At 41.4% G+C, this 21,217-nt stretch overlaps 2 protein-coding genes across 2 annotated transcripts; both read right to left on the bottom strand.

The window, feature by feature from the left end:
- Nucleotides 1-1,331: 1,331 nt before the first annotated feature.
- si:dkey-45d16.4 (trichohyalin) lies at nucleotides 1,332-6,320 on the bottom strand. The gene is made up of 7 exons (XM_044028862.1): nucleotides 6,207-6,320; nucleotides 4,979-5,101; nucleotides 4,312-4,453; nucleotides 4,106-4,214; nucleotides 3,093-3,183; nucleotides 2,708-2,893; nucleotides 1,332-2,463 (listed from the first exon to the last, which is right to left on the bottom strand). The coding sequence occupies exons 1-7, from the start codon at nucleotides 6,241-6,243 to the stop codon at nucleotides 2,336-2,338; spliced, it is 816 nt and encodes a 271-aa protein (XP_043884797.1). The 5' UTR covers nucleotides 6,244-6,320; the 3' UTR covers nucleotides 1,332-2,335.
- A 1,593-nt stretch (nucleotides 6,321-7,913) lies between these two features.
- Nucleotides 7,914-20,695, bottom strand: LOC122770513 (bMERB domain-containing protein 1-like). Its single transcript, XM_044027410.1, has 6 exons — nucleotides 20,460-20,695; nucleotides 16,466-16,586; nucleotides 14,865-14,938; nucleotides 13,146-13,260; nucleotides 11,907-11,977; nucleotides 7,914-11,337 (listed from the first exon to the last, which is right to left on the bottom strand). The coding sequence occupies exons 1-6, from the start codon at nucleotides 20,536-20,538 to the stop codon at nucleotides 11,225-11,227; spliced, it is 573 nt and encodes a 190-aa protein (XP_043883345.1). The 5' UTR covers nucleotides 20,539-20,695; the 3' UTR covers nucleotides 7,914-11,224.
- Nucleotides 20,696-21,217: the final 522 nt, after the last annotated feature.

Below are 21,217 nucleotides of genomic sequence, written 5' to 3'. Positions count from 1 at the left end.
TGGGAGTTTCATGACGTAAATTTAAAGCGCACTGACCTAGGATTCATTGGCGACAGTGCTTCCTCCAGTGTTTACACTGAAAACAAAACACTCTGAATTAGTATCATTTATTTCCAAGCAAGTTTAATTGCCATTTACGCACAAAAAACGCATAAAATGTTATTAATTAAGATGGGTTATTGGAAGATATTTAACATACTCTCAGTAAGTATGTTTGCATGTCTGAATAATATTTAAAAAATGTTAAATTTTTCTTCCCTTAAAACATTTAATCGATATACAGGGTGTTCACTACCGATATCTGCAACGCCATTCATTATTACCAGTCAGAACTACAGTTTCAGATATCTACAACATCACTATAGCACAAGACAACTAAAAAGGTCTAACAATGTAGATATCTTCAATTGAGGAAAATTAATTACATTACATGTCATTTAGCAGACGCTTTTTATCCAAAGCGACTTACAATGGAATCAAGTACAATTAGCCAGGGGTGGAATCGAACTTACGACCATGATGTCTTTGGTACACAAGGTAGGGTCTTAACCACTGAGCCACTCCACCCCAATTAATCATATCAATATCAGATCATAATGATGTTGCAGATATCTGACACTGGAAAAGAAATCTATAATGACAAACCTCATACACATAAATGAAAAAAGCGACGTCATTCTGACTAGTAAAACTGAGTTGCAGATATCTGAATCTGTAGTTTTGACTAGTAAGGATGAATGACATTGCAGTTATCGGTAGTGGATATCCTGTCTGTCGAGTAAATGTTATTGCCATATGTCATCCTTTGTGGTAAGCAGAGGCCACCATAGTTTCCTGACGTGCTAAGAAACAGGAAGGGGTGGATAAAATAGAGGTCATACAGGTAAAGTATTTAAGTGCAAACAATTCCTACCACTTTATATAAGCTTCACATAGTTTAAACAAGTGGTTAACTTTGCATAGTTTTTGCATGTTCAGTACAAAAACTTCTGCAAAAGTGAGGTGCATTTACAGGTGCATCCACAGTGTGTCAATAGTACATATATATATAGATATAGAGTAGTATATATCATAATAAACATCCATCACTCGGTAAAGATGACATTTTCTTGAGTTTACTGCCATTTTAGGTCTGTTCTACAATATTACTCATTTAAATAGTCACTTTATTATAGCGCAATCGATATACGATAGTAAATAACCAAATGTCTTTCTTCTGCAGTAGCAAATCAATGGTTTAATTTGCAGAATCTAGCAGCTCATATAATAGTTATAGTATAAAAGCAGCATTTTATTTCAAAGCAATATAAAGAAGGCCACAGTAACAACTGTTGTGTAATAAAAGCCACGTCGTTTTAATAACTCTTAAGCATAAAACAAAATGGTAAGTAGATCAGTGGGACATATAATCAAAAGCTCTCTTCATCAATTACACGTTTATATAACACTGTAACTTTCACCAGTGCCAGTTAATCAGACAATGGTTGATAAACTACTGTAGCAAAATAAACATGCACATAATCACTTCCTCTATTCAGTTAAAACATTTGAAACAGTTTCTGTATCATCTATACAGTATGGGTACAAACCGTTGTACTATAAAAGTGCTTAATAAGTGTGCAGTGTATTCAAGTTTTACTTCTACTTTAATCAAATGAAAAAGTGGGGACTCAACAAAGCGGTATGTACAATTGTTCAATGCAACACTACACCTATGGTGTTAACTGATTAAATGTACAGCTATGCAAGTTATTCTTCCGCGTTGTCCTCCACGACACAACGAAAGACTGCACAGTGTCACTGGAAACATATTGCTGTTGATCACACGGGAGAAGCCATTCATCCACTTTGAACCAGCACATGTGGAGAGAGCCTGTCTTCCATTTCTGTTCTGAGTGGATCACCGCAGTGAAGATACACCACACCCTTTCTGCATTCCACTTCTCTGGTGATAATTCGTCACCAAGACTGTGCCATGCAGCACAGGGAGTTTCGAGTATGATCTAGTGTATATCAACTTCCCCATAGCTGGTTCAGGCAAACAATGACGCTCTTATTGTCAGCAAATGCTGTCTTATTTGGTCATTTGAGCATCGTACACACTCTGTGTGTGTGTGTGTGTGTGCACAAACCGACACATTCATATTACTGCAGTGCTGTTAAGACTGACAGATGCTACAGCACACCCCGAAATTATAAAATCTCAACCGCTCTGTCTTTCTACTTCGTTGTTGCCTTTCCCTTCACGGACGTCAGGAATATAATTTCCTGTATGTCATTTAAAGATTGCACTGAATGCAAGAAAATACAGTTGTTGGTTGTTTGTTTTTTTCTTTCAGCCCTTCAACACCTTCTCTTTTAACAAGTCCAAGATGACCTGCCTCTCCTGGCTTTCCAGCTCAAATCTTCGTTCCCTCTCTTTTCTCTCTGCTCCCAGACGTTCCCTCTCCAGCGCAATCTTACCTGAGAATCAAAAGAAAGGCAAATTACAACAGGCCTATGGTTATTGTCTCTGTCCTCCTAAGATAATTTCATATTCCCTGCATGTGATGTGTTTAATCCTGTAGTGTAATGGTTTCCATCTTACAAAATGAAATGAAAATGGACTAAACTGACATTGTATGCATTGCCTATTTTAGTAACAATTAATTGTGGCTATACCCATTGTATTTAAAGCCATAGTAAACAGCCTAATGAATCAACATACTCCTCTGAATCTCGAGTTCTTCGCGACGAAGGGCAAGCTCCTCCTCCCGCAGGCGCTGCTCCGCCTCCGAGCGTTTCTCCAGGAAGCTGAGGATTTCAGAGTATGTCTGGCAGCAGCACTGACAGGGTCGCTTGGCCGTGGGCGCGGCTGACAGCTCAGGTGTATCCTCACGATCCTCTTCTTGTTCTGTTGGGACAGAGCTTACTCATTTAAATCAATTACGGCTTCTATTTAGTGGACATCGCTTACTTCTGAAGATGTGAATTCCTATTAAAAGTAAAGTCAATAAAGTCTTATAACAATAATTAAACAAACGCCATTGAGATTGTGATTGAGAAGGAGTGACAGTGACAGTGTGGAGAAATTATGTCCATGCGGTTTATACCTGCACTATGTGTGTGTGTGATGGTGATGTTGGGTTTGTCCTGCTCCGGTAGAGTTAATTCTTCAATGGCTCGCTTTCTTAGCTCATCATCCTGGAAAAAGAGATGGACAAGAGCACCGAAAAACAAGGGTAATGAGTACCATAAAAAGCAGTGTTAGTTAGTGTAGTAATAATAATAATAATAATAATAATATGTTGTAGCATCTTCAGTAGTGTAATTGGTAGATTGTATAAGCAGTAGTTAGACTTGACATCTAGGTTAACTTGTGACTACACATCACCGCGAGGAAGAAAAGGGGAAGTGAAGTTGTTTTGTTCCCATTTCTCTGATAAGACTTAGTTCCACTGAATTATTATTATGACACATCTATTGTCTACAATACGAATAGACTGTTTAATGTGACAATAGGTGCTGCAGTGAGAGTTTGTGGAAGGTTTCGAGATCAAACAGTAAAAATAGTGTAGAGTGTATGAATAAATTGTTATGCATTGTTGACTTAGATAACAGAGGAAAGATTTGGATAGACAGACCGAGCCAAAACGACTTCAAACTAACAGTGTTTTTTTATATTTATGTCTCTGAAACCATGATGACCATGTTTGGCCAAAAACAATAACTTAAACTGCAAATGACTACTGATGTCCTTGATGAACTGTTGATAATATTACGAAATCGCAACATGGAAGCTGTGTGACTGTTACTGTTGGCCTGTCCCTCAGCTCAAGCAAGGTCTGATTAAAGGCACTTCTTGAATTTTCTTCATTAAACTATAATCATTATCACTATTACATATATGTTTAGTTGCTACCCGGGTTTGAGCCCCAGTTGGAACAAGGGCCTTTCTGCATGGAGTTTGCATGTTCTCCCCGTGTGTGTGCGTGGGTTTTCTCCAGGTTCTCTGGCTTCTTCCCACAGTCCAAAAACATGCAATACTGGAATTAGGTTAATTGGACACTCTAGATGGACCGTAGGCGTGAGTGAGAGAGTGGATGGATGAATCACTGACACTGACCTGGTACTTTGTGCCTTCACTACTGACCAAGAGCCCCTTCTCGGCCTCCAGCTCCAAAACCTCATGAAGAAGATCCTCCTTTTGGGCATATAACCTCTCGGTTCCAAACCTGAGTCCAGCAAATGCACACACACACACAGTACAAATGTCTTAAACTTTGGCTTTGTTAAGGCACAACACATCCATACTATGTTGTCGGTACCAACCTTCGCAGGCTGGGGAAGTCTTGCTTCTTGTAGTAGTCCAGCAGCAGCATGGTCCTCTCCCTGCACCTCCTGGCATCCACCTCAAAGTTTTCATCTTGGAGGGCTGCTGTGATAATTTCACCCACACGGGCCCAAATCCTTCCTAAAAAAATGTTTGTACAGCAGAGATTAAAATTTGTATTCAAAAAGCTAATGGATAAACAGACTGGGTGGATTTGAAATAATAAATAGAGTGAATGATTAAGTCATGTTATGTGCTTGTGTGAATTGTACATTTGTTATTGTCTTTGAAGACATGGTATCAAAAAAGAAAAGGCAGGGGAGGGAGAAGGAGGATGTGACAGGTTAACCAGTTGTAACTAGTTGGGGTTTTTTTTTAGAAAGAAAGGTAGACTATTTGCCTTCCTTGGATCCCTGTAGCTTAACCACCTTATACTAGATTAGAGATACCACTCAAATAAGTAAACTGTCAGTTGTAAATTACAGAAATAGGTATACACATATAGGCCCTGTATTCTTTTACGGAGCACAACATTTCTCATGCCAAAGAAAAAGACACCTTAGACAATCACTTTACTGTTTAATTTATGGTAATCATACTCGGACAGTTACAGTTGTGAATTGGCTTCAGATTAAAATCAGCCACACGTCTCACTAAAGGACTGACCTGGCTCTTTGGAGGCAAATGGATTCTGGGCAATGACCTCTCGCAGCAGGATGATGTCGTGCCGTGCCGAAAAACGCACCTGGCGCTTTCGTGGAGTTGTGGAAGGACCAGCGAGGGAAAACCCTAATATTGATTAAATAACAGAAAAGATTTTAGTACAATACCATAGATGCAGGGCCACACAGTGGTGTAGTGGTTAGCACTCTCGCCTTGCAGCGAGAAGACCCGGGTTCAAGGAACAAGGGCCTTTCTGCATGGAGTTTGTATGTTCTCCCCGTGTGTGCGTGGGTTCTCTCCGGGTTCTCCGGCTTCCTCCCACAGTCCAAAAACATGCAATGTGGGGATTAGGTAAATTGGACACTCTAAATTGACCATAGGAGTGAGTGTGAATGGTTGTTTGTCTCTATCTGTGTGTGGCCCTGCGATGGACTGGCGAACTGTCCAGGGTGTACCCCGCCTGTCGCCCGATGTAGCTGAGATTGGACCCCCCGCGACCCTCTGGTGGAGGATAAAGCGGTTAGATGACTGACTGACCATAGATGCAGACTGGCTGAGTGCTATAATAAAACCACACCGGTCCACACATTTGCCCTGAGCCTATTTGTACTTACAATAAAAAGAGTTCTTGATCTTTATTATTATTCGATTGTGAGGTAAAAACCAAACAGTTATTGCAATAAATCCTTAAATACACTGATCCATGATGAATGTAATGAAAATAAAAAGCAAAACACAACACATGAATGTGATTACAGTGTGTTATTTCACTACCATACATGTTATTAATGCGTCTCTAATGTAGGGGCACACGTTTGGCCTGTGTCTTTGCTGCAGAGAGGATAAGTGCATGTGGACCAGTCTGTCAGCTGCACGCGCACACACACACACACACACACACAGCTGATGTTCGACAGATGTCAGCAGCAGTTCTCTCAGCCCTGTCTGTGCCACACGGAGCCACACGGAGCCCTTCTGCAGCTACACGCGTGGACCGTTTACAAGAGAAACGAGGCGAATGGCACGAGTGGAAAGTGTGAGCCTCTTGATAGCCACACACAGGCTACAAGCAGCACCCGTAACCAACCGAAGCGTATGCGTCACAGGAAGAGGAGGCGTCCTGTGCACGAGCCGACTCCGAGAGAGGCACCAAATGTGTGTGAGGACTGGAGATGTTCGTGTAAGTGTGTGTGGACTGCGCGCTCGGCGTGGTGGTGACAGTGTATCTCACCGTTTTTGATCGGCACCTCCACCACTACTCGTTCCATGTTTCTGTTTCGTGCATCCGGGAACTGCCTGACGCGCGCCGTACACGTCCGCTCACCAGTACAGGTTCACCGCTGACGTGTAGCTCAACTTGGGGGGAGAATCGCGATCATCTGGCCAAACGGTGGAACGACTCCTCTTTCTCAGCTGCACTTACTCAACTCCACCACTAGATGGAGCCATAGGTCAGCTTTTAACTAACTGACAGTTGTTACAGCAAGAAGCTCATGGTGCAGTTAATACACAAAACATCTCCAGTAGCCTTACAAGCTTCAAAATGTGGAAAAGGGAATAACTTCTTCCAGAATGACTTTCAACATCTGAATTCACTGCATGTTAAAGTAGTGTATTAACAATTTAAAATGAAGGAAACCAGTAAGTTTCATTTAAAAAACAACAACAAAAAAACCAGAGACAGCATTTGCATGTTAAATTTGACATTTGAACAGTACAACACATATTTACAATTGCATTTGTTTCATTCATTCAGTTCATTCTAACACGCTCCTCCCTGGCGACAAAGATTTGCCGTCTTTCTGCAACAGTGTGAGTGAAATTACCGCAACGACCACATATTGGTTTTGAAACCATTGCTTTTTTTATCAGATGGCACAAACCGTCGCTTAACAGCAGCGATGCAGAGTGCGCTTGGGCAAACGTGTCGTCTGCAACACGCTCGCTTTTAAAGGGTTAAATGTTTCTCACCTTGTGTTTAAACGTGGTGTAACAAGGCCAATTATGAAGCAGATTTCTCTTTTTTTTACATTCAGTTCTCAAATCGCTGACAGAACCAGACTCAAACATGTGCAGCCATCTGCCGCGACAGGTTGGGGTGAAAGGAAAACGTGGGACAGAGGAGAGAAAGAAGGACGAGAGGGAGACAAGGGAGAGACAGAAGTGAGAAATCAGGGGAAGATATAACCCTAAAACCAGGTTTTAACCCTGAAAAAGCAATTTTTAGGGGTGTCAGAATGTGAGAACCTGCAATTATGTTCTCACTTTCTTAGGTAGACTATATATGTTTTTTTGGTCCTCACAAAGATACCTATACAATAACACACACACACAATCCTTGGACCTTGAGTGAGTAAATAAATTACAGCTACAGTCCCTGCTCTCGTCTCCAGTGTTTCTGTCACTGATACAGTGATAAACTATGATACACGTGAGAAACAGTATCTGTGTCTGTAATGGGGGATAAAAATGGGGCAGAGACTAACAGCTGCAGCATAATAGAAAAACCATTAATGTCATCACACTATGAGACCCGTGATTATAGAGTGCAAATCATCTCCACGGTCATGCACATGAAAGAATAACAAGAAAGGCAGCAGACCTCAGGTGCCTGCACAGCAGAGGCTGTCATCCTCTCTGTTAACCTGTCAGTGGATTGTTAATAGTCCAGGACACACAGCACCTCATCCTTTTAGGATCAAAGGACTGTTCCAGTGAGTGCATCAGAGCAGACTGCCCTTCACTAGAACATGAGCATAAGGAGTTCTTATTCATAACTGCACCGACACCCCTACACTCTTTTTTTTTTATGTCTTCTGAAAAGCACACTCCTGCCTTTGGATACATTTCAGATAATCACATCATATTCACTGGGCTGAGTTGCACGTATGTATTTTAAGCAAATACTGTACGCAAAAGCAAATGAGAGTGTACAGAATGTCTTTGCACTTTTAATTGAGGGTATATAAGATGAGGACTGCAAGACGAAATGCAATATACATTGAAATTGATTTGTACAACAACAGTAGTAATACATAGTGGAAATAGACATTAGAAACACACTATACTGACATACTAAGTCTTCACATATTGTACATTATGTTATTGTGATATAATAATTCAAAAATGAAAGTGGACACTTTTGGATAATATAATATAAACATTTCAAATGGACTGAGTAATACACAACACCCTCATAAAATAAATATTTTAACACACACATACATATATACATATATATGTATATATATTGTGCTGCAACTTAGCGACATGAAGCATAATTGCACATAATTGTGGGTTCAATTCCACGTCAATGAAACGATCCTCCGATCACTGATGCCCACTGAGCCTTCCGATTTTCTTTTGAAGTCATCTACTCTGATAGCTAATTGCTTTCATAATATCCATAATTTCACTTTAAGCTAAGAGCACATGTGAAAAAGAAGTACATTTCAAAAGAAAGGTAAATAATTCATTTAAGTATATCTTAAAGGTAGTATACTCGTTGCTTCCATGCCGGTTTAATATCATTTTCAAATTGTGCTTTTCCGTTTATCTTCCTCAATAAAACAAAACACAGGAAGCATTTCATATTTTTTTTTCATAAAACCTTTAAAAGCAAGATAAACACAATACGTCCTCTGACCAGCGCTTCTTCAGAAAATGGACACACACTCGTGCATATTAAGAAATTGACAAAATAAGGGCAGCCAGAGTTAGGCACACAGGATTTTGTTATTTGCACTGGTTTTAATTCCCCATCAAAAAACACAGTGACATGTTGTGGCACATACAAATGAGCATTTGACTGGTCAACACAGTCACTGCAATAAGACAGAGGTAAGATTGAGTTCATTTCATTGATTTGATTGACTCAAGCTGAGCACATTTAAGAACCCTGATCATTATAAAAATAGATCCTTACAGTCCTACCCTATTTTACTGTACATGCAGCCTTGCAGTTGATTATTATTATTTTTTTATTTTTTTTACATTGCACAACCAAATGAAACACGAACGAGAGTAAACCATCAAGCCAGTGTAACCATAGTAACAAAGCGGTGACAGCTACAGTTCCTCTCATTATTACCCCGTTTCACTGTGCGTTAACAAGCACAGGTATGCACACATATGCTCACACATTTTCACGTTTGTTTTTATTTGTTTTTTAACATATTTCTCCTCCCTATACTGAGAGAGCTGTACAGGATTATAGTGTTTTTTCATGAGGGGTTCATAAAGTCCTGCCCTTGTGGAAACTCACACTGAATATTAGACCCCCTCCCTGACTCTGTGCCCGCACGCCCTTTCTGTATTTATCTTCATCTCCCCCCGCTTTTAACCACTTCATTCCTCTTAATGTTTCCTATTCTCAGCTCCCTCTGCTGCAGCACTATACATGTGTCTCTCCTAAGAGGCGACGCTGTCTCCTCCACCTCTCCACTGAAAAGTCTTGAGTCGCACACAGCAGTGAGAGAGAGTGTAACACACCCTCCATCTGGTGTGAGCTGCGAGTGTTCAGTCCAAATGACAAAGGTGAACAAAATATATTGTTTTTAACTGATTATTTTCCCCGCCATAATCTAGTTTGAGCAAAATTCAACAAAAGTTCTTATCTCAACTTTGCTCGTGGATACATATTTGAACCTCCATGGCAGCATCAGACGTGGTTGCTGAGTGACATGTGACCCATGCAGCAACCATGTAAGTGCAGGGTCTGAAAAAAACAGAGTTGTATTTACCTAATCCAAGTCATGGACTCGTACAAATTCTAACAAGAAAGAAAGAACACTGTGTTTTCTCTTGATGATGCAACTCAAGTGTTTTTGTCACACCTTTGGATTCTCATCTTTATCACACCCACCCAACCTCATTTTTCCTCATTGTCAATATGAGAGGTATATATGGTTGCTATAGTGATTATTCCTCTTGGCAACACAGAGACCAGCCCCACTGTTTGATTGGCCGCCACATCCCTCTGGTTGTGTAAACCACTGGCTGATAGATACCGTCCACAGATACAGTCTGAGGAACGGATCTAATTTGGTTAATGAAAAATGTAGTAGAAGATGTAAGGGGTTTCAACCCTGGCTCGTAGAAGTAATATATAATCATATAGTGTATGAAACACATATTTCTTACACTTGAAATAATTCTATAATATTCCGCTCTGCGTAGCATTTTATGTTTTGTGCACAGCACTTTGTTGACCTCTGGATTAGATTGGAAAATGTGCCTCCTGATGCACATTTCCTGATTTTGTGAATCAATGGAATATTATATACAGTACTGAACTCAACGTTGATCCACAACATCAATGTAAATATGTATGGATGGTAAAAGACAAAAAAAAAAAAAAGGAAAGTAATGGACCAGGATTCATTATTCATACTGAAATAATCTATATACACACACACACCTTGGTCTGCTCATGTTTGCTTTGAATGGATGTGATACTGCACGTACATATTCACACTGTATGTACTCACCTTCTTCTTTCTGCTGGCAGTATTTCAGTTCCTATAAATAATAATAAATAACAAGTAAAATACTGGAGCAGGAGAAGTTGGTCTTGCCAAAATAAGTAAGAACTGGCAAACAACCCACCACTTTCCAAAAGGTCATAGTCATTTTCACAGGTAACTTCATCCTGACAGAGCCTCAGATTAATGTCACATTCATTAGTGTTATCTCTGAAGTGCTAATTATGAAGTCCCAGCTGTGTGTCTGCACTGACCTGCAGGCTCCCGCAGAACAGTTCATTTTTAATGAGAGACGACTGTTACTAACGCACCAATTAAGTCTTTCAGTGCAAAACAAAATTGTGGGTGTGTCGTGAATTCAAGTGGTTTTTTGCTTCTGACTTGAAATAAAGATTACACGAGGAGGGCATGTGACAATGAACACGAAGAAAGAATGGAAGAATGTATGGAAAGAGAGAAAGTGACAGTAGTGATGCAAAATAAAATGAAAGTGAAAGACGAACACATCAGCACATCCTTTGGGAAACTGCTCCGTCCATGTTTCTAAGTCTTTCTTGGACTAAAAAGCTGAAACTGGAAATACTGTCACTTGTTCCTGTGTGTTTTTGTTCTGTTTTCTACTTACTGTTCCTGGTTCAGCGACCTTGGGTTTTGTGAAAGGCGCTTTAGAAATCAAAGTTATTATCATTATTGTTATTATTGTTGTTATTATTATTATTGTTGTTCTGCAGTGGTCAGTTTTGGAGCTCTCCACTTTGGATCCAGTCTACATGATAGAGCAGGTGAAGCCACAGCACTCCTTCAGCAGGGTGAGGCCCGTCTTGGTGAAGGGAGAAGAGGTCTGCTGAGCCCTGGACGGCACTCGTCTGGTTGGTACACCTGCAACACAAAGAAATCACACAATTGCGTGGTGCTTTGTATTAAGTATGTGGCAAAAGACAAATTGCAGGTGTGGTAAGAGCTTGTAATCCACTACACGTTTCAGTCAGTGACCTGCATTTGCAGAAATGTTTTCCAAGGAGCTGTTGGGACTTTTAATGTGAGGAGTTATTAAGCGCTGTGATGGGGATTAATTCCCTGAGAGCACAGCCAGGTATTTTCAGCACTGCAAACATTAATTATTTGGTTTGCCGCTTTAACATTTTGAAAAGTGAAATAAATAGGTAACCATTGCTCCGACCAGTCAAAAATGTAGCACAGCAAGCTCCACCTGATGGTTTCTGAACTATCTGAAAGTATTTACACCCAGCACATTTATTTTTTAAGTGATCTGCCTGGTAGTTGCATTTAGTTCCTGGTTCCTGTACCGTGTGAAATCTAAGAAAAAACATTTAGAACACGGAAATTGTTTTGTCACTGAATACTTCCTCCTCTGCTTCTTAATCTTGCCGTCACTTATCAATACTTCGATGGTGAACAGAGATACTACTGGCTTTATGCTTTGTTACCTGTCTTCATTATATTTTTGGGAAATTTGGACTTGAGGAAATCTGCCATTTCTTTATCTTCTTCTTTCTCCCTGTAGAAGAAAGACATACATGCATGAACATTCATGATTATATGCAACGTCTTCTTTTGCCAACAAAACAAGAAACTGTCTGAACCTTTTAAAAGGTGAGTGAGGTACTTTTAATTTCCTTTGTCGCTCTGACTGCAAGAAAGATAATTTTTACAGAAGATACGGTAAATATGCCGAGAGAAACATCTCTATATTCTAACATGGTCAACGCGGCCTTGAGCACTGTCACATCCTCTTCTCCCACTGATCCATTAGCACAATGCTATTCACGTGTTTCCTTCCTCTCACCTTCCCCCCCAGAAGCCCTTCAGCTCTCACAGCATGCTCTAAGCTGCCAAACAATGTTTGACACCCTCAGACTTGGAGAGTAGAGAAGATTATCCATCCTTGTCCATCCATCCATCTTCTACAGCTTAATCCTCCACATGAGGGTCAGCTAACATAGGGCAATATGCGGGGTACACCCTGGACAGTTCACCAGTCCATCACAGGGCCACTCTCACAATATATAGTGCCCATTTAACCTAATCCTAATATACCTAATCCCCCAAATCTGCATATCTGGGCCTTTCCTGGAGAAAACGGGAACGTTTCGAACGGGTCGCAGACTTGGGGTCTTCTTGCTGCAAAGGCAAGAGAGCTAACCACTACACCAACCGTGTGGTCCTTGTGTATAACAAAAATATTTTGTTATTCATTCATGAGCTTTGACTGGTTCCTACAACGTTTTCCTATGGTGTGTAATTTTTGTGTAAAATGGCGGTGCAGCAGTGTCAGAATGGATCTGTCAGCGAGAGCACAAAAAAGATGCAAACAATCGTATCTCAACCAATGGCACCACCTTATCCACTGACGCAGGCTAATATATCTTTAATTGGAATATGGCTCTGTGCTGTGCACTCTGTATGTCACTCTCCACAGCTCTGTGCCTCAGGAAACATTCCAGGGATTTAATGAGGAACAGCAGGTTGGCTTTGAGGAACTATGAATATGAATGATAATTAACTGAAGACCCAGCTTTACCATCATTAGTGTTACTAGCAGTGACCGTGATCAGCCAATACAAGAATTCTAACAGAGGATTTTCTACTTCAGTAAGAAAGAAAGAAAGAAGGAAAGAAAGAAAGAAAGAATTTGAAAGATTTGTGACAGAGGTGTAGCGACTAACCTTAGTCGTTCAAACTCCACATCATCTACAAGGTAATCTCTTGTCTCAACCAGTTTGTGGATTTGCTGCAGTAGTTCGTCTTCCTTCTGCCGGTCCTCGTTGGACTTGTCATTATCTACAGCACAAAAGAAGAAGGAAACTCAGCAGATATCCATTGTTTTTCCCAGTTTACCTGCATGAGGACAAATATGATGGGGAACTAAAAAACAACATGGAAATAAGTGACTGTATATGGAAATCTGTTGTTCATAATTTGTTGTTCACTAGCAAGGACCATGCCACAAAACTGTGCAGTTAGGAGAGTTTATTGTAAACATTAATGAGGACGAATTAGCTGGATGGAGACGGATGAATGATGGTTGCTCTGGGAGGATGAGTTTGTCGGTAGTGAGAGACTCAGTATGGGTGTTACGTCTCGCCATCAATCCATTCAACTGCTTAAACTACACCAGACATGCTGAGTGGGGCCCTTGCCTGCCCCCCCCCTTCATGTCATTCACCACGGAACTGCGCCTCATGCCTCATCCATCTCTTTCCAGGGGAACATCATGACTGAAGGGTGTCTCCAGATGCTGTCACCTCCTGGCCAGTTTCTAGCTTCTGCAAACAACTGCAAAGTTTCCTCGGGTTTGCCAACTTCGCTTCATCCACAACTTCAGCTTTGTGGTCGCTCACCTCACAGTTCTCACCGGTTCCAAGACACCAAGAGGCATTCCAGATCCTTATATTTTAAAAAGATTTATCTTAGCACCAATCCCCCAGGTGCAAGACCCTGATCGCCTCAGACATGGGGGGATGGGACCTGTCCTCAGCCTCTGAACAGAAGCTTGCACCTGGCTCCGGTCAAGAGGACCTATACGGCAGTGGCAACCGACAGCTGTTGGCAGTGAGGATATCCCTGGAGGAGTGGCTGATTGGAGGGTACCAAAGAACACTTCATGGTTTGGATGGAGCACAAAAACCTTAAATACATCCGCACCACCAAAAGGTTGAACTCTCTGCTTCACCCTCCCTCCCCCACCGTCCAGGGTCCCACAATGGCAGAAGTGGGAGGATTCTGCTGAGGGGCCTGCTACCATCCTTCCTCCTGGCGTCAAGGAGTCCACACATTCTGACGCTGTGGACCACCCAGCTGAGGTGGTGGACTGGTCCGGTTTTCAGGAGTTAGTGCTACATTCTGGTGTACCTTCAACCTGTTAAACGCTCGTTTATTAAAGGTACTTACAAAGTGCCTTTCTGTGTAATGACACTTTTTCATTTTCTACATAGTAAGACTGAGAGCTTACAATATGATGGGGAGAGGTGAAACCCAACAATTAACACTATTATGCAAACACTTGGCAACAGGAAGAAATCCCTGGCAGGACTGGGCTCAAAGATATACAGATTGGATGTGAAGGCGTTATGGTCGAGAAGGATGAAGGAGTCAAGGTAAAGTGATCTGAAACAAATGGAGTTTGTTGGCTGGTTATTAGAGGGATGGTTGAGGCATGGCCCTGCTGCTGAACTTAATTTGATTTTTTTTTTTTTTAGAAGAAGAAAGAGGTTCATGCAAGACTTGTTGAGAGCTAAATTAAAATATCAACACGTTTGAATCTAGTGGCAGGATGAAAAGCCTGGATCCTTTCATCTAATTCTCAACAACAAATTGAATTTGCTTCTTCCTCTTCCACTATCCACAGCCAATAATACTCAAAGAGGAAAGGTGTTGAGCGCTACCTGGTATGGATACTAATTTGTGCAGCTCCATCTTTAGACGAGTGATTTCCTTGCACAGCTGAATGTCATCCATCCTGTGACGGTACAAAACAAAAACACACAGCAACATTTATGGAAGTACACTTATCGCAAATTATACAAAGGAAATTGAGACATCTTGACTTGAGTGAACAGGAAAATAAAAGTGTAAAGAGAGAGATCTTGATAGTGCTGATGCTGTGTTTCCCACAGGAATAGACACAATCTCTTCTCAACAACAATCCCAGTGGCACTCAGAATCAGATCGCTGTCACTCGGTGAGTGTGTTCCTCACTTTCTTTCTCTTCCAGTGACTATTCTAAACAGAAGATCATTACTGACACTGAGCTGGGATGAAAAACCTCCCCAGCCGAATGGTCCCTCGTGTGACCCAGCATCACAGCATCTGAATCTGTTAATATCAGGACCCTGATAATCTGTTATTATCAGGGTCAAACTAAAAAAATGACACATTACTACACACACTCGTCATTGTCAGTAGGGTGAGTGCCTCGTCACCGTGCCTTGTCCACACGTCTCAGAAGATGCTCTCCACACGTGTGTCGCTGGAGAAATGGCCATAAGGTCTGGAATACAAATGAAATGAAGGAAACAACTCTCCCATCTCCAGCCTCTTCACTTCTCTTTGATTCTCCCACTTAATCTGCTTGCTGCTCCACACACAAACGCACCACTCCAAAGCAGTGTGAGTGCCTTTATTTTCAGAGGAGAAGAAGAAGCCTGCGAAAAAATAGCCTGCATAGCTAAAGCAAAGGGAAAGACAATGGAATTTTACAGGGGGTCAGGTTGGGGCGTGATGAGTGGAGGGAATAGAGGGCAACGTGTTTCAGATCACAATGTGGTCTGATCTCTGTTGTTCCAACACTGAAATGTTGGTACGTATATTCTTAGTCTACACGCTTTTTGATTCATAATCACAAAATGATTAGATGTCACACTCCTTCTCTGGGTGTTGATCTTGAGCCTCTGATTTTGGTAGCTTTTACATTTACTGCAGGAAACCCCAACCCCTTTAGTTGTTTACCATCTTCAGTAAACAAGCTTCCAATGTTTTTTTTTGTTCTTTTTAAAGCTCCCAAGTTCAAATTGTTCTATAAATGGCGTACAGCAATATGCTATGATTTGATATGATGTACAGCATAAAGACAGAGAGAAGAGCTTCTTGGTCGGGGCAGAAAATGGTTTAAAGCTTTCAGTTGAAGGTGATTCTCTAGATTTACTTCCAAGGAGAGATTGCTCTTTGGCTAAAGAGGCTTCAAACATGGAGAGAGAGATAAAACAAATATTAAGGTTTAATATTGGTCTGGCATTTATTAGATAGGGGTGTGCTCAAGCCACAAAAGGATTCCACAGTGGCTTTCATTTTTAATCTTCCCTGGAGGAAGAGCTGCGTCTCTTTGTCATTGATGCATTATTCATACTTTTTGATGTGCGATGAGCAGTTCACGCCATATTATTTAATATATCACGCCATTGCCAAAATATGGGCTCTCTAAACTTATACTCAGAAACAGAAACACACCAGCATTGATTCTATATGCTGTCTTTCTAATGGCACTCACATGTATCTGAGCTCCGACTCCCTCCTGACCAGGACATCTCTGATTCTCTCGATCTTCAAGAGCTCGCCCTCGATGTCGTCCACAGTGATGGTAGAGTCGGCCATGGACACCACATCATCATCTGAGGGAGAGAGAGAGAGAGAAAGACTTTTGAGTTTCCAGACTGTTGTAAAGAAAATGTGTTAAATCAGTTATTCTCAAAGTCTTTGTACCACCAACATTAAAATACAGTGGTGTAAATAGGCCGAGCAAAGTCAGCTGGAGACTTTTCACAGGAGGCAGATTTATTCCCGATGAGATCATTTACTTTGTCATCATCCTCCTCTTCCTCACATATACTTCACACACTGGTATAGTGAAATCAGATAAAGATGGAGAGAGAGAGATAAGGTGACTCTAATTTATTATTATTATATTATTTGTTATTTGTTTCATGCAAACATTTCTCAGCTCCACTCCACGATCACATTCCCCGCTATATAGAAGAGCAGAACAGCACTTCTCGCACGTGTACCACTGGTGGCCCATGTACCACAGTTTGAGAACCATGGTGTTACAAGATGACTGACACAAGAAACATTGCTGTGCTTTTTTTTGTTTTAAATGAAAGTCAGTCAGTCATCATCTAACCACTTTATCCTCAACCAGAGGGTCGCGGGGGGGTGCTGTGCAAATCTCAGCTACATCGGGCGATAGGCGGGGTACACCCTGGACAGTTCGCCAGTCCATCGCAGAGCCACACACAGATAGAGACAAACAACCATTCACTCTCACACTCACTCCTACGGTCAATTTAGAGTGTCCAATTCACCTAATCCCCACATTGCATGTTTTTGGACTGTGGGAGGAAGCCGGAGAACCCGGAGAGAACCCACGCACACACGGGTCTTCTCGCTGCAAGGCGAGAGTGCTAACCACTACACCACCGTGTGGCCCTTAAATGAAAGTAGTTGACAAATTACAATGGAGATGGAATTTCTGCATGGAGATTGCATGTTCTCCAGTGTGTGTGGGTTTGACCCTGTGGAGGATAAAGTGGCAGACGATGGCTGGATGGATGGAGTTTACAATATCACACAGAGACAGACAAACTATAGCTACATACAGTACTGTATTCATCTACATTTCAAACGTGTATAAACAGCTGCAGCAGATGTGGTTTAAAACTGCTGCTTGATTAGGTGCAAAGTGGAGCATCACAGCAAAATTGCAATGTGTCATGCTTTGGCACATCTCTCTCTCACACACACACGCTCACACACAGACTTGTGCAACTACTCTTGTTCGGACCCTGCACTAACTTACCAAAGAACAGCCTAACCAAAATATATCCTTAACTGTAACCATAGCTAGTTTATGCCCAACACTAACTCTAACCTTAACCACAATAAGTTAATGTCTCTTGACTCTTGATTTTGATTCTATACTTGACAGTGTTAATTCACTGCTGAGAGGGCCAGTTCTTTGTGGGGTTCTAGGATCCTGATTGGATACAAATGGGACCCTCAAAGTTTCTTGTAGATTTACCGTCAGAGCCCTGAGACTGTGAGACCAATGCCACTGATCAAACTCTCAGATCAGACAGAGCAGTTGGAATGTAAAACTAAAGAATCTCACTCAAGACAGCAACTTAAGATCATTTACACACTTGCCATCAAAGAGTTTTAGCACACAGTAGAATGGATTCTGACGATAACATGGACTAATGAGATTGCAGTCTGAATCTCAATAGGAAAATTCTCTTTCTGCAGCAGCAGCAGCAGCAGCAGCAGCAGCAGCTCCGATTTCATGCAAATAAATAAGGATATTCTGCACAGAGGGTTCCTCAGTGGTAACATGGTAACCACAGCCTTAACCATGACACTGTGCCACACTTTGAACCACATTGAACACAGCAAGCATTTCATGATGACCTTTGACATTTCCGTCTTTAACAGAATATAAATGTATATGAAACTGTACAATGTCTACCGTGCAACACGTCTGCGATGACACTGTGTCAAGGGCCAGACATCTGTGATAGGAAGGGACATTGAATCAGAAACAGCTGAACCACCGGTCTCACTTCAAGTTGGGCAACTAAAAGACAGATTTGGACGGAATTATCGAGGTGATGTGCACCTGTGTTCACTTTGTTTTACCTGTCGCTCTTTGATCCCATGCCCATTTTTACTCCCTGCCAGTTTGTCAGTTCAGTATTGCCAGCTTCACACAATCCTCTCTTTGTTTCTCGGTGTAGTGCTATTAGGTTAGACCTCATCATGTCACCTGGTGACATTCCTGCGCTGACACATGTGATAAAGTGAAATGATTTATTAAATAAATGAGGGTTCTGGGAGGCAAAGGGGCCAAAGACAGCTGCGCTGAATGACTGGACATCATTCAAGCGCTTGAGCTGGGGACAAAAGTGATGAGGCAGAGAGTTGGAGACTGATGAGCTGCAAATTCACGGCCACACTTTTACAGAATATTCAAAGGCATTTTCTCCTAAATGTGTCACATACTCACTGCAGTTCATTCAACACTTGCATTCCTGCAGAGACCTCAAAACAAGCTTCACTTGCAAAGACTGCGGGTTCTTATAGTCTACTGATGTGTTATTCCCTTTTAGAAAATGTTCAATATGACAGCACCGGCATGGTTTGCTGTCTTCTTATATTGTTGGAGACATCATGTTCCTCTGCAGAGCCTCTCAAGGACAGGTTATGCTGCCACTGAGCAGTTATGACTCATCTCTGAGCACAGCACCGTTTTCCCAAGAACCACCGTTCGTTCCTTTACACTTCCTCCGTTTCCGTTCATCTCTTTTTGCCTCTCCTCATTTCACCCTGCATCTCTGCTACGCCTCCCTCTCTTTTTTTTACCCAAGCACCTTAAAGATGTGAATTACAGCAAGAGCTCAATTTACAGGCTTTGCACCAAAAAGACACAGAGCAACATACTAACGGACAGATCAAAAAACAAAGGTCAGAAGGAGAAGAGTGGGATGATGAGAATGATTGGACTGGTGGGAGGCATGAGATAAATGAAAGTGTGAAATCTTCTAGTATGATGAAAAAAGCTTTGCAAACTTTCAGCTGACTCATCACATGAATTCACTTGTTATTGAGCAAGAGCAGGGAAGATAAAAAAAAAGGGAAAACAATCGGTTGTTTAAACAATTTCTTCACCTATAGCTCCTGTAATGTGAAAGTGCTTTTCTCTGGTTTTAAATATTTACTGGGCTCTAAATATTAAACAAAATGTTAAGACAGGAAAAAAAAACAATTGTTAATTGTGGGTTTTTAAATGAAAAGTGACTGTGAGGAGCTGACACATTATTACATTATTGAACCTTTATAAATTCCCACGTGTCACCCTCACAGCCAAGAAAACACACACATACACACTGATTTGTATTCTTTGCAAATCAGTGGACAATCATAGACATAATGTATTCTTTACCCAAACCATAACCAGCACAACTAAATGCCAAACCCTAACCTAAACCTAATTCTAACGCCAAAACCAGGTCTTAATCCTCAAAAAGCCTGTTAAAGTTGTGAGGAGCAGCCAAAATGTCTCAAAATGAGATAGGTTTGCATGACAGTTGGTCCCATGCACACACACACACACACACACACACACACACACACACAAGCACAAAGGACAGACACCTGTGGATTCTTGACATTTCTTTTTCATTGTCTGTCACACTGATCTGTTATATTAAATCTTCAAGTCTAGAACTGCAAATCTGTTAAAACAAACCCCATATGGAATAATGTGACAATGCCATAGATTATAAACAGGCTATATACAACACAGACACATGTGAAGATCCCTCAAAATTCACTTCACTATCACAAAGACAATGTCTCTCTATACTGAAGATGATGATGATGATGAAACTAAAGCAAAGAGAAACATAATTTTACTGTGGCAAACACAACATAGCCTAAGGTGCATACTAACAGACTGACAAATAATAACACTGCAGTGTTGTTTGGTTAACCTGGTTTGCTGGTGTCACTGCTCCATTCAGTGCGCTCCAATGAACCGTACTGATGAGAAGATCCTTGCTTTCTCTCCATCGGATCGGCAGCAGAGGCAGCTCTTACTCCTCTTATCGCTCCTCCAGCTGCAGATGCTGAGAAAAAAGAAGAACCTCAGGGGAGGGTCTCACAGACTCTGTGTGTTGTTGTCTTTCAATGAGTCATCAGCAGGCAGTCACCAGCCTGCAGAGGCAGAGTGAGAGTTCCTGTTGCCCCACCACCACCACCACCACCACCACAACCCTCCTACCCCAGCTCAGGCAGGTGTCAATGTGTCAACACCACTGGTAGTTGTCGCTGGATAGTGGCAAACTAGTGCCATCTGATGGCCACTGGACGCAGTAACTGTGCAGCAGACCTGAGTGTGCGGTGCATCAGAGCAAAACCACTTCCCTATCTCAGTCAACTCACATGTAGTTGACTCACGACATAAAAGCAAACACGGCACTGTTTCCCCAAAAACATTTATTCACATCGTCATATTTTACATTTATAATATCATCCTCTTCACGACATAATATGAAAATAATGTGCAAAATTGTTCAGGAATTCCCAGCTCATGATTCTATTCTCCCCAGAATAGAAGAGACACAGACACACAGGCTCACACGGTTTTAAGTCATACATCTATAATTACACATCACTGCTAGTTACTAAGACTATGTGCTTTTACAGCCTTCGATCTCAACCGATCTTAAAGGATGCACAACACTGAAGC

This window comes from Solea senegalensis, linkage group LG6 (genome assembly GCF_019176455.1).
Source record: "Solea senegalensis isolate Sse05_10M linkage group LG6, IFAPA_SoseM_1, whole genome shotgun sequence".
NCBI lineage: Eukaryota > Metazoa > Chordata > Actinopteri > Pleuronectiformes > Soleidae > Solea > Solea senegalensis.
Note: the sequence above shows the minus strand (reverse complement) of the source record. Positions and strands in the feature narration are given on the sequence as shown.

Coding starts and splice junctions, on each gene's coding strand:
- LOC122770513 (XM_044027410.1), bottom strand. CDS start 20,538: ATGGAGAGAAAGCAAGGATCTTCTCATCAGTACGGTTCATTGGAGCGC. Junction 13,261..14,864: donor CAAATTAGTATCCATACCAG/GTAGCGCTCAAC, acceptor TTTGTGCTGTAG/ATAATGACAAGTCCAACGAG. Junction 11,338..11,906: donor CAAAAATATAATGAAGACAG/GTAACAAAGCAT, acceptor TTTGTGTTGCAG/GTGTACCAACCAGACGAGTG.
- si:dkey-45d16.4 (XM_044028862.1), bottom strand. CDS start 6,243: ATGGAACGAGTAGTGGTGGAGGTGCCGATCAAAAACG. Junction 4,454..4,978: donor ATTTGCCTCCAAAGAGCCAG/GTCAGTCCTTTA, acceptor ACATTTTTTTAG/GAAGGATTTGGGCCCGTGTG. Junction 2,894..3,092: donor CACACACACACATAGTGCAG/GTATAAACCGCA, acceptor CTGTCCCAACAG/AACAAGAAGAGGATCGTGAG.